Raw genomic sequence first — 13143 nt, forward strand, 5'->3', positions numbered from 1 at the left:
TTTTGAAGAAATTCTAATCCCCCCTCTGAATTTTAAGCTATTAAGGTGTATACATTTTTGTGACACCCTGTGAATGTCTGTATTTTGTGTCATGACAATCTAGGCTGATATTTCTGACATTTTGTGTTTGAGCACACTCTTTAAAACATTGCACGTCTTGAGCTAAGTAGCCCTGACAGTTCAAAACTTGCATAAAAGGTGTCAACATGTCGGAGACCACAAAGGTTTTTATTTGCTTTGTTATCTAACCTACCATCTGGGTGTGTATGTAGGTATACTTAAGTCTTCTCCTTTAACCCGCCAGAATTATGAGTGTTGACATTAAATAAAAAAGCAGACTGTAAAGCCCCTTAATGCATAAAGGTGTTAAGAGTGGAAATGCTTAAGAAAAACAACAACATCTTTGTTCTTGAAATCTCAACCATTCTGCCTGCTCCCTAGACATCCAGGAATTTCTCTCTCCATACAGTTGGCCATCTGCAACCATGGGTTCTGCATCTGCAGATTCAATCAATCACAGACTGAAAATATTTGGGGGGGGGGGGGGAGGGGGATTCCAAAATACAAACCTAGATTTTGTCATATGTCGAGCATTACGCTGATGTATAGGCATAATAATAAATAATAATAAACCTTTATTTATACCCCGCTACCATCTCTCGAAGGACTCGGTGCGGCTTACAGGAGGCCGAGCCCAAATACATCAGTAAAAACAGCAACAACAGCAATATAGACAATGTTGTTGTTCATTCGTTCAGTCGTCTCCGACTCTTCGTGACCTCATGGACCAGCCCACGCCAGAGCTCCCTGTCGGCCGTCACCACCCCCTGCTCCTTCAAGGTCAGTGCTTATGGCATCCTATTTTTTCTATCATTTGAGCATAATGATCTAGTGGCCTACCAAAAGGACAGGGAGGAAGGCATGCAGCAGCTGGAAATCCTCTGGAGTGCTTTCAGCCGCTGTGTGCCTTCCTGGGACTCCTCCAAGCACATAGATGGGGTAAACGACATAAAGATGTGTCTTTCTACCATTGTTGTTCATTCGTCCAGTCATCTCCGACTCTTCGTGACCTCATGGACCAGCCCACGCCAGAGCTCCCTGACGGCCGTCATCACCCCCAGCTCCTTCAAGGTCAGTCCAGTCACTTCAAGGATGCCATCCATCCATCTTCCCCTTGGGCAAGATAGACAATATATAAACTCATAATCAAAGCAATATAGACAATACATAAACTCATAAACAAGGCAATAAACAGTAACAGTAACACCACGATGCATTAAAACAGTAACAATAACACCACGACGCATATCCTGCTGTAGCCTCCTACCATTTCACAGATCCTTAGGTTCTCTCCAGGATGCTTTTGAATTGTTCACCTTTTCATATAAGGGGCACCATTTTATAATAATAATAATAATAATAATAATAATAATAATAATAATAATAATATATTTATATACCGCTCCATCTCCCCGAGGGGACTCATGCGGTTCCCAGGTAATATCACAAAACATACAAAGTAAAAAACAACATAACAACGAATGTTGTTGTTCATTCGTTCAGTCGTCTCCGACTCTTCGTGACCTCATGGACCAGCCCACGCCAGCGCTCCCTGTCGGCCGTCGCCACCCCCAGCTCCTTCAAGGTCAACATAACCATAAGATTAACAAAACAAAATATAAGCATAAAAATTGTCGCCATAATACACATATATTAAAAGTAATCTTGCCTGTTCAAGGCAATTAAAAAATTTAAAAGGCTGGGCCAAGATTTGTGCAAGCCCAAAAATTCTAGGGGGCCCGGGAATTAAATGCAATGTTATGGCAGGGAACAATAATATTAGGTATGGGTCTGTGGCTGTTCATTCCGGGGCCGATTAGAGGAAAGAATCTGGGTAATTGGTAGGAAGAATAAGATCGTATTCAACAATGTGTAGGGCTGAGTTAGAACTGGTCATTTTCAAAGGCTTGTTGAAAGCACCAGGTCTTCAAGCTCTTACGAAAGGAGGGGAGGGATGGGGCCTGTTTTATTTCTCTTGGAAGGGCATGCCAGAGATGGGGGGGGGGGCACCACTGAGAAGGCACTCTCTCTCGTCCCCACTCCTCTCAGTAGTGGGACCGAGAGGAGGGCCTCCCCAGAAAATCTTAGAGCTCGTGCCAGTTCATAGATGGAGATGCGATTGCAGAGATAGGCAGGGCCCGAACTGTTTTTTTTTTTACTACACCATTGTATATTTCGGATCTTGGGCCTCCATGGATTTTGGTATTGACAGGGGGATTCTGGAACTAAACTTTAGTGGTTTACCTGGGGGTTGAGAAGGGAGTGTCAGATGGGTCACCAAAGATCATCAGAAAACACAGCATTTTCTATTGGTCATGGGGGTTCTGTATGGGAAGTTTGACCCCATTCTTTCATTGGTAGGGTTCAGAATGCTCTTTGATTGTAGGTGAACTATAAATCCCAGCAACTACAACTCCCAAGTGGCAAAATCAATCCCACTACCCAACCCCACCAGTATTCAAATTTGGACATAGTAGGCATTGTGTCAAATTTGATCCAGTGAATGAAAATACATCCTGCATATCAGATATTTACATTACAATTCTTAACAGGAGCAAAATTGCAGTTATGAAGTACCAACGAAAATAATTTTATGGTTGGAGGTCACCATAATATGAGGAACTGTATTAACTGTAATAATTTAATAGGTGCATCTGAGATAAACATTAAGTGGAAATCAAACTTAAAACTGCAAGAATTATATTTAACCTCTAATTAATAAATAATGTCAATCTGTATTTTGCCATACAAGTGACTTTGAGCTTCCTTGACCACCCCATCCCTTGTTTTCTGGGTAAAGGTTTCACACTTTCTGTTCAGTTGAGTGGCAAACTGTAGTTTATTTCTACACCTATATGTGGGTCAGATCAGCAAGCTGTGGATTTCCATTAGGCAGCATGACAAGCTTTTAGATTCTTCCCACCTACATCCAAGAAGAGTGTAAGGGAACACACCAGTGCAATGTTTGTAAAAGTCTAGTTTGTAAAAGTCAACTGTACTGTTAAAAAAGAGTGGGGTTTCATTTGCTTTTTAAATAACCAGCTCATGGCATCTGATGCAAGAATGGAAAGACTTAGCTTTGGTTAGACATACAGGAGGAACTTTTCATTTTAGGATAGTTTAATGAACCCTGTTTCGCATTGCTTATGGATATTTTTTTATTTTTATGGATGAATTTTAAATGCGGATAGGAATGGCAAATGGAATTATTGAGTGTCTGAGGTTTGTTCAAAGGGCCTGGAATGACTTGTAAACAAGACATCTAAATTCCCAGTTGTAGCCTCTGATTGTACTCCCTTCCTTTCTGTGGAGGTGGACAAACTGGTAGGGAATATTTCCTGTTCCTTTCATTAAGAAGGGAATGGCGGGTCATGGTTAGACTTTTGCTTTCAATTACTTTTTCTAAAGTAAATTGGGAAGTTTCCCAAGTATTTCTTGACAGTCCTAAAGAGTGGATTTCTTGCATGCATGTTAGCCATTAGTGGGTGTTAATTTTGGGAGCCGTGCCAAGGGGAAAGGTTGCGTTCCCATTAAGCTCTTGAATTTGTATCCTGAGACCGATAACCAGATAGTCAGCTTTGCTTTCCAGTGTTTTAAACCAACTGAGCATCTTTACTAACTGCTCTTTCACCTTTTCGGTGGACCCTCAGGAAATATGGCAATCAAGTCCTGTTTCGATGGTACTTTAAACATGGAGCATGAACCAGCTTGTTCTGGCAATTTTTTAAAATTACTGAACTTTTAAACTGTAATGTTTCCAGTGAAATGAGTTGACAGGGTGGAAACTGAAGTACTTATTGTTCAAAAAGCTACTGTAGGTCAGTCAGTATTTTAGTGGCTCTCATTCTTGTGTTCCCATGTGATGTTAGACTGCAACCTCCAACGCTTTGGACCATTGTCTAAATCTACTTGAAATAATGGAGTTATTGCCTACAAAGTTAAGGGACTCTTTTTCTAGAGATGCAATATCCAAAGCATCTTCTTCCTTTTTGCTACAAAGAATAACCTATTGAGAATTTGCATGTGAAACTTACATACCCTCACTGCAAAATATGATGTGGTGTGAAGGAAAGCACAAAATAGCTCAACACAGGAACAAGCGTTTCTGTTGTTGTTGTTGTTGTTGTTGTTGTTATTATGTTTATTTATACCAGTGGTTCTCAATCTGTGGGCTGTAGCCCAGCAGTGGGCCGTGAGATTGAAAATCCGGTCCGCGAACCCCCTTCGTTGTCATTTATTTTATTTTATTTCAGCTCCTTTCTGCAGAGCTGGATTTTATATATTTCTATTAATGTGTGGGTTTTTTAAATAAAAAAAGTAATTTGCTGTTTTTATTTAGATGTTTTAGTCTATTTCAAGAGGCCTTGCACCCCAACCTTGGGAGGAAGATGAGATATTTTTAAGATGGGATGTAACCATAGCTAATAAATAATATGATGAAGCAGTGCGGAAGATATTTAACTCTACAGTCTTGATTCATTGTCTATTTGTAAATACATCTGGAAGAGAAACTGATTTAATGCTAGCAGCAATCTTATTCTCAAGGACTGCTATGCTCGAATCTTATTACTAATACATTAATGTTTGATACTAGCCTTCAATAGAAAGAAAAATCAGCTAGCATATGTGTGTATTCTTTTTAATTAATACTACTATTATTTTTTCTTTACAGAGACATAACATACAGTATTTCTCTGGAAGCGGTGACAACTCTTGTCGTTTTCCTCTCCTGCCAACTTTTCCACAAGGAAATTCTGCGGGAAAGCATTGCACACAAATACCTCATGCACGGCCCATGGTATGTCAGACTGCAGTGCCATTTTCTATATAGATTGCTTCCATTATTGGGAGTAAATATGAGTGCTTGCCCTCAGAATAGGCTTGTTCATTTAGCTGTATGTTTGCCTGTGGTACTGCAGAGTTTCTCTCAAGCCAACTGTGAATTGAATCTTGACTGATACATACAAATAATTGCCAAGGCCATGAAAAGAGATACTGATGTGAGATGTAAGGTCTTCTGTCACGTCTCACAATTATAGAATTCTGATGACAATATAGACTTGTGCATAAGTTAACCTCACGAATTAAGTCAAGGACAGGTTTTGGTCTGAAAATTATGAATTTTGATAAGTGGAGGGACATTACACAGATAGGAGAAAACATCAGCGTTGTCTCAAGGGGTTAGCTTCTGCTACCATTTTCGTGCTCAGACATTCAAGAAAACCTTTCATTACTCTACTCAGAGAAGGAGAAGATAAGACTTAAGGCACCTCCTCCTTCAATTCCACCTTCAATGCATCTTGTTTTTCTGATATCTTTTTTATTTCTTTTAGAAGATTGTCCATTTTCTGGACTTATATACATTAGTATATGCAGTTATCTGTGAGGTTTAGCAGACCTTACTTAGCCAATGTAATACAGTAGAAGATGCTGCTCAATTGTTACTTCATTTCTTCTCTCAGCAATGGAGGAGAAATGGAAAGACCTTCCAGTGCTTAGGCCAATAGGGTAATGGCAGGGAATTGTTCAGGGCTCTCACTTTAACTTCAGAAGTCTTCAGTAAGTGGCTAATTATGACAGGTGAAACTGTCTTCTATCCAGCAGTGCCTGAGTGCCTTATGTGGAACCCTTTTTTCCTGCTGCTCTCTCTACTGCTGTTGACCAAACCGATCCTCTATCCCAGGCATGGGCAAACGTTGGCCCTCCAGGTGTTTTGGACTTCAGCTCCCACAATTCCTAACAGCAGGTTAGGGAAATAGTGCAGGCCAGTGGAAGCCATTTTAGAGGTAGCATCCTTGTCCCTCTAGTAGTGAAGATATAGAGGGGTAAACTGCATACAAGCTATGTATGATTCTTGACAATATTTGGTTGGTTATGGACAGAATAAAGTGACCTGTCTCCTTTAAAAAAGTTGGAGAACCAAAAGTATTTTCCCAAGAATTGTTAATGATTACAAGGCTAGAATTCTATTTTTACAATATATAAAAGATTAAAATAGATGGGGATAATCAGGAGGGGTCTGGAGGGGTAACTATGTATGCTTGCCCCTACGCTACCTCGCAAGCGTACATGTAAAAGGGAAAAAAACCACACACAAAATCCTAAGGGGTAGGACTTACGAACCACCACTAAGACTTAAGGTCTTCTGGGGAGGCCCTGTTCTTGGTCCTGCCACTGTCAAAAGTGTGTTCAGCAGGGATGAGAGAGAGGGCCTTCTCAGTGATTGCCCCCGGCTATGGAACTCCCTTCCTGATGAGATTAGATCAGCCTCCTCCCTCCTGTCCTTCAGAAAGATGGTAAAGAGTAGACCTGGCTGTAAGACAAAGCCTTTGGGGCAGTGCAATAAGGGAAAAATAGGAAACCCACCCTGCTGACCAAAGCCATTGTGGGGTCTTGAGATGGTTTTAAATAGCTGATTTTGTAGTAGATATAACTGATTTTAATGTTTATGTATATTTATAGTTATCTTATGTCCCAGCATGGAATGCTTGCTGTATATATGTTGTGCTCTTCTCTGAGTCCCCTTCAGTGTGAGACGGGCAGAATATAAATGCTTCAAATAAATAAATAAATAAATAGGTCTGAAGAAGGAAGGTATGAAGGGAAGAAAAAAAAAGTTGACTTCCAGTCTTCTCCACTCTAGTTTACACCGTCCTTTCTTAACTCCTTATAGTTCTGCTATCCCCTCTTCCTTTGTTCACCTCGGAGAACAAATTTTCTTTGAATCTTGTCCATATTCATTATGTCTATTATTTTCAGCATCCAGTGTTCTATTATTGGTGTTTTTTTAGCTCTCCATTTTTGAGCTTATATTATTCTAGCCAGAGTCGCTAAGTAGTTAAATGGCCTATCTTTATTTTTGTCTAGTTTGAAGTCTATAATCCTTAATAGGAAATATTCTGGCTTCAACTGCACTAGTATTATCTGGAGTTTCTCTTGAATTCCTTTGCAATATTTTTTCGCTATTTTGGAGGTCCACCACATACGGAAAAAAGTTCCTGCATGTTCCTCAGATTTGCAACATTTATCTTGTACTGATGGATAGTGTTTTGCTAATTTTTGTGGTGTTACGTACCATTGGTACATCATTTTGTATCAATTTTCTTTCAGATTATACGAATGTATGAATCAAAACATCCCAAACATCTTTTACCTCAATGAACATTTCTATGCATGTGTTAGTTAGGATATTTTTTCATATTTTCAGTTCAGCTGTTGCTCATTTGGATTGCAGCTTAGATTGAGTGCTGCATTCAGAAAAGTAGGGATAGGGGTCAAAATCTTGAGAAATGCTGTCTTGGAGGACATTTGGGTTTTAAGATGGTTAACCACATGGCTTAACGAGCATTTGGATCTTCTGTTGCAACGATATTCGCGGCTTTGGGGAATATATTTAGGGATTGGACAAACATGTTCCTGAGGCCTGGTGTTAGGAATGTCTGCATGTAATACTTACTGATCTATTTTCAAATGTTTGGGGTTTTTGAATTTTGTTTTATTTGATTTTGGAAAACATAGAAGCACTACCCTAGTGAAAAGAAGGGTGTGAATTTGACATTTACATTTTGTTTTGTTTCCATCAGAGATGAACTTAAATGTTTGGCTCTTTTTCATTTCTAGTCTTCCATACACCAGCAGGCTTGTGAAGACCTTGCTATATAACTTCATCAGACAAGAGAGGAGTCCTCCCCCAGGCGCCCATGTCTTTCAGCCAGAGCCAGACCCAGACGGAGGAGGATTGCTGTATGGAATTGCATCAGGAGTTGCAAGTGAGTCTGTCTGTGGGAGAACAATCCATTCCTAGGCCTATAGGATATCCAAAGGTTCCGTTCTATTGTGTACACATGCTTTTCAGAGGGAGTGAAAGTGCAATTATAGCAGCAGAGCAAAAATGGAAGCACAACACAACTTAAGTTCTGCTAAGTAGAAGAGATTGTGCTGTCTGCTTTTAATAAGACTTAAGGAAAAGCCTGGCATTGATTCTATAGCATTGATTCATTCTCATTCTCTCTCTGTGTGTTTCTGTAAGGAAGAGAATCATTGCAATCTACTTTTCTACTTCACTTCTCACACAAATTCCTCTAAAATACTCTGAGACTGATGTGGCTTCTGCTTGATCCTTTTAAGAAGTAGACAGTTGAAGTAATCTCCTTCTTTACTATTTTTATCTCAAGAGTCCATTACTTAAGGAACATCCCCACTTGTCTAGCCTCCTGTAGTCTCAGTTTAGCTTGTTGACCTTCTCCCAGTACCAGTAACCCCATTTGTTTGATGGTTTCCTGGGTTTTGCACAGTTTTTCACGTATTCTGAAAGTAGTTCTCTAAGTGCTGTTTAAGATCTTTCAGCTTAAAACAATGTGAGAGATGCTGGTATTTTTGGTCCCATCATGTTGACCTTGGCCCATCAGTGGAATGTAGCCATGAGAATGTCTCTGAAGTTGAATGGGGTCCTCGGGATGAAAGAAGTTCTTTCTCCACTCTTGATTTGGTCTGTTGAGTCTGGGGCTGTGTTATGTGCATTTCAAAGGGCATTATTATTAGTTTAGTTGATAGCACACCCAGGCTTCATGTGGATCATGTTCCCTTCTGCTTTGATAACACAGGCTAATACACATTTGGATGCTTCAAATGTTAGACCTGTTTCTGAGTAAATTATGCAGTTGAGTTTCCCTCATTTGGAGAAATTGCGGGGGTCAGCATACCCAGATTCCAAAAATGGCACCAATTTCCCCTATCAGCTCTATATATCAGCAGAATATATGCCAGGTACCAGTCTTGATCTTTAGGAAGTTATGATAACCATATTATTTATTTATTTATTTATTTATTTACAGTATTTGTATACTGCTTTTCTCACCCCGAGGGGGACTCAAAGCGGTTCACACATAAGTAATGGCAAAATTCAAAGCCAGTACAAACAATTACAATTATACACTACAGTTAGACATAAAACAAATTAATACAATATATCCATGTAGACAAGGAAGAAGTGGATGTAAAGTAAGAATCTATGATATCTTTCTATGTATTATTTAGATAGTAGACTGTGACCCCTTAATAGAAATATATTATGAGATAAAAGATTATAGAACATTAATAGATAGAAAGTATTGCACTATATGCAACAAACACTTGCAAATGTATGTTTACTTAAATAAATAAAAAAAATTCAACCCCCTCCCCCCCAATACATCCATAAGCAATAAAACAATCATTAAAACAATAAAACAGTCTCGTCCATCAAGTCGTATGATTTGTATGATTGACGGATTGATGTTTAATGAAATGTAAGAAACTAGCAGGCCTGGGCAATCCATGTTCTAAATGGTTCTAAAGTACTTACAAAACTAAAGTTGAAAATTTCACAACTCTAACAAAACTTTCAAAATTTGATTATTATTTCATTATTGGTGATTTTTATGACAGAACCAATTAGAAACTGCCATTTATAATGAAATTTTGAGAGTTTTGTTAGAATTTTGAAATTTTCACCACCAGAACTTTAGTTTTGTAAGTACTTAAAGAACCATTTAGAACCATGCATCACCCAGGCCTAGAAACTAGAGCTGATGTGGTCTATCCAATGCAATTTTCTGAATCAGCACCCCAGGTAGGCCTAAAAACCATGTCATCAAGGAAAATATTTTCTTGTTGGGCTGTGCAATGGTTGAGAGTCATACCCTCAGTTTTGGTTATGTGAAGTGCCGTCCTAACCACGTTGTTATCGCATCTCCCCCTAATATCTCCAGGAGATACTGGACATCATTTCTGTACCTTCTACTACTTTATATGCCATATGAATATGTCTTTTAATTTTTTTTGCTTGTATTTTAAGTGCATACATTGACTTTCCCTTCTGTTGTGATGGGAGTCATGGTTTGGTATGCCCTACCTCTGTAGCATCTGTTTCCAGCATGGACCAGTTTTGTCTCTGTAAGGAACGCTGACAAGTCGTAACCACAGTGCTGTGTGTGGTAGGAAGGCTTTCATATGCATTTTATTTCTTCTTCTCTCCCCACCCCTCCATCCTCCGTCTGTGACTCTTTGGCAGCAAAAACAATTAAAGCAAATTGTCTGCACTTCCTCCCCGCTGAAGACCCCACGGTATGATAAATGTTAATCTTAAACATACTGCCATTTTTAATCCTTCTTTCCTTTTAAGATTGAAGAGGGCAAGGAATCCTTTTAAAAATTGAGGTTTCATAGCAATTAGATATAAGCATTATTCTAGTGCAAATACTAAATTTAACCATTTCTTATAAATCAGAATAAAGAATGCCCTTTGACTTTGGCAGTAGAAGCTTTTTAAGGGATCGTTGTGTCTTCTTCCAAGATGTATCTTAAAGAACTTGTAGTATCCTGGCTATGGAATAGCTTTTCTAGAGGGGTTTACTTGGTGCCATCTTTATGGCTTTTAGCACGAGGAATACAGTATTTTATTCACTCAAGCCTTTTATTGTTTTGTGGTGTATTTGTATTTGTGAATCTGTCTCATGAGTCACTCAGATAAATATGGACTGGCTATAAAGATACAGTCCAAATAAAAATAATTAAAATGCTGCTTATTTTATTTGTATTCCATCTTTCTGCCAAGGTTCTCATGGCAATGTACAGTCAGCCCTCTGCATTTACTGGGTTAGGGCACAGGATCCCTGTGAAAGTGAATAATAATAATAATAATAATAATAATAATAATAATAATATACTTTCTTTATATTCCGCTCAGACAGTACATAGACAGAGGCAAGGCTTCCCCCTTTTATCTCCAGCATCTGGAGCTGGACATGTTTAACCTGAAGAAGAGAAGGCTGAGAGGAGATATGATAGCCATGTATAAATATGTGAGAGGAAGCCACAGGGAGGAGGGAGCAAGCTTGTTTTCTGCTTCCTTGGAGACTAGGACGCGGAACAATGGCTTCAAACTACAAGAGAGGAGATTCCATCTAAACACGAGGAAGAACTTCCTGACTGTGAGAGCTGTTCAGCAGTAGAACTCTCTGCTCTGGAGTGTGGTGGAGGCTTCTTCTTTGGAAGCTTTTAAACAGAGGCTGGATGGCCATTTGTCAGGGGTGATTTGAATGCAACATTCCTGCTTCTTGGCAGGGGGTTGGACTGGATGGCCCATGAGGTCTCTTCCAACTCTTTGATTCTATGATTGTATCTGGAGGCTGTGCTCAACTCAGCCATGGGGAGGTGCTATTATAAAAAACTATAATTAAAAAAAACTTTATTTGTATATCACTCTATCTCCCCAAGAGGACTCAGGGTGGTTTCCAGCATAGGGCAAAACATTCAATTACGAACACAAAGTCATACAAGATAAACCATTATAAAAAATAAACATAATATTATTAAAACAACCACACACATTTAAAAGCCAATTCCAGTATTATTCCATTGGACAAGATGGACAAATTGTTCAATTTTCCACACCTGAGGAGCATGTTGTCTGTGACCACCTTCCTGATCGAATTTTTGCTGGCATGTCTTCAGGGCTCCTTTTACCTCCCTGCCAAAGTGGTATCTATTTATCTACTCACATTGCTGTTTTCAAACTGCTAGGTAAGCAGAAGCTAGGGCTGATGGTGGGAGCTTACCCTGACTTGTGGCTTGAACCTTCCAGTTGACAAGATTTTCTTTAGCTAGTGGTTTATCCCATTGTGCTAACCGCTATTCTTTTTTATCTGAGAGGATAGCTCTTAGTCTCTTAGGTTTCTAGGTTCTCCAGCATGACTCTACTCGACTTCTGCTGGAAATGGACCATATAATCTCACTGGACAGCCTAGCAATTTCTAGAAAGAAAGTGTTAACCAACTCTGCAAATAATCAAATTTGCAGAGGTTAAACCTGCAAATGTGGAGGGATGGCTGTGCTCTGTTCTTAATAATAATAATAATAATAATTATTATTATTATTATTATTATTATCTTTATTTATACCCTGCCACCATCTCCCCAAGGGACTTGGAGCGGCTTACATGAGGCCAAGCCCAACAACACATCAATAAAAACAAAAGCAATAAACAAAAAACAATAAATACAATACAATTAATATAAATCACATATAAACAATAACCAATAAACAGTAACACACAAGGATTTAAAATCCTTCTCTCCCCTTCCCATGTTATTCGGACAAGAACGGCACAAAGTACATTGGACTGAGAGTGTGCAACTGGTAAAGGATTGCCCAATGGGCTATTTAGGTATTTGTGGGTTTGTGTATGGAGCTCTGCAGATCTAATCCGTACTGGCTACCAGTGTTCTAATTTTTTTTAGCTCATAGCTAGTTTTCTTGTAGGATGTCTTTGAAAGTTTGCAGTAACCACTGGGATCATTGTTCACTTCAGGTTCTCAGTCTGTCGTGGTTACTTTATCTGGAACTTGAACAAGTCTTGGCAATCTCTTCAAGGATTTTCATATCCCATCCTGCGGTGAAGCAGATATTTATTGCTGAGTTAGTGAGGCAGGAGTTAGAAGTAGTGACTAAAGTCCAGAAACTCATAGTAATAACATTACTCTCCCCGCCCTGCAGTTAGGAGACAAGAAAGCGGGTGATCTAGTAAAATGGAATTTCCTTTTGCTTTTCCAAAATAGTTTACTGAGTGGTTTTGAAAAGGCAGTCAGTCCCATGCTAAGCTGCCAAGTGAGTTTACCGTCGGGCTACGGCACTGCATCTGATTCCCCTCGTGGAGGCAGTACAAGAACACGTCTTTGCTCCTTGGAATCAGAAGAGGGTTCTGTAGCTCCTGGGAAGAGGCAGCCACCCACAACCCTTGCTGGCTCAGTTTAATTTAGAAACATGCATATCATTTAATGTTTTGACTTGCAAGACTAATGCTGTTCTTTCAACACAGTGAAGTTTCTGTTTCCTCTAAAATCCTCGATAAATTGCTTAAATACTTCCAGCCTGGTGTTTTAGGGATTCTCGACAATAATCATCTCTCAGATATAGTAGGAAGATCTCTCCTCTTTTTCACCCTCCCCTTCAATTCAATGTTGTGGCTTGCCTGGAAAGATCTTACTAACACAATTATCAAATTGCTTTTGGGAGTTCTTCTGCTGTAGTAAGAAAAGTGGTACG

General features: G+C 39.3%; 1 protein-coding gene across 3 annotated transcripts in view; it reads left to right on the plus strand.

Moving 5' to 3' along the window:
* Window positions 1-13143, plus strand: part of DYM (dymeclin) — a 258206-nt gene that overhangs the window by 71703 nt on the left and 173360 nt on the right. For all 3 annotated transcript variants that reach the window (XM_060761240.2, XM_060761241.2, XM_060761242.2), the window contains exons 8-9: window positions 4733-4858; window positions 7681-7829. In XM_060761240.2, the coding sequence (XP_060617223.2) occupies window positions 4733-4858; window positions 7681-7829 (275 nt within the window). The remainder of the gene's footprint in view (window positions 1-4732; window positions 4859-7680; window positions 7830-13143) is intronic.

Source organism: Anolis sagrei, chromosome 2, assembly GCF_037176765.1.
Source record: "Anolis sagrei isolate rAnoSag1 chromosome 2, rAnoSag1.mat, whole genome shotgun sequence".
NCBI lineage: Eukaryota > Metazoa > Chordata > Lepidosauria > Squamata > Dactyloidae > Anolis > Anolis sagrei.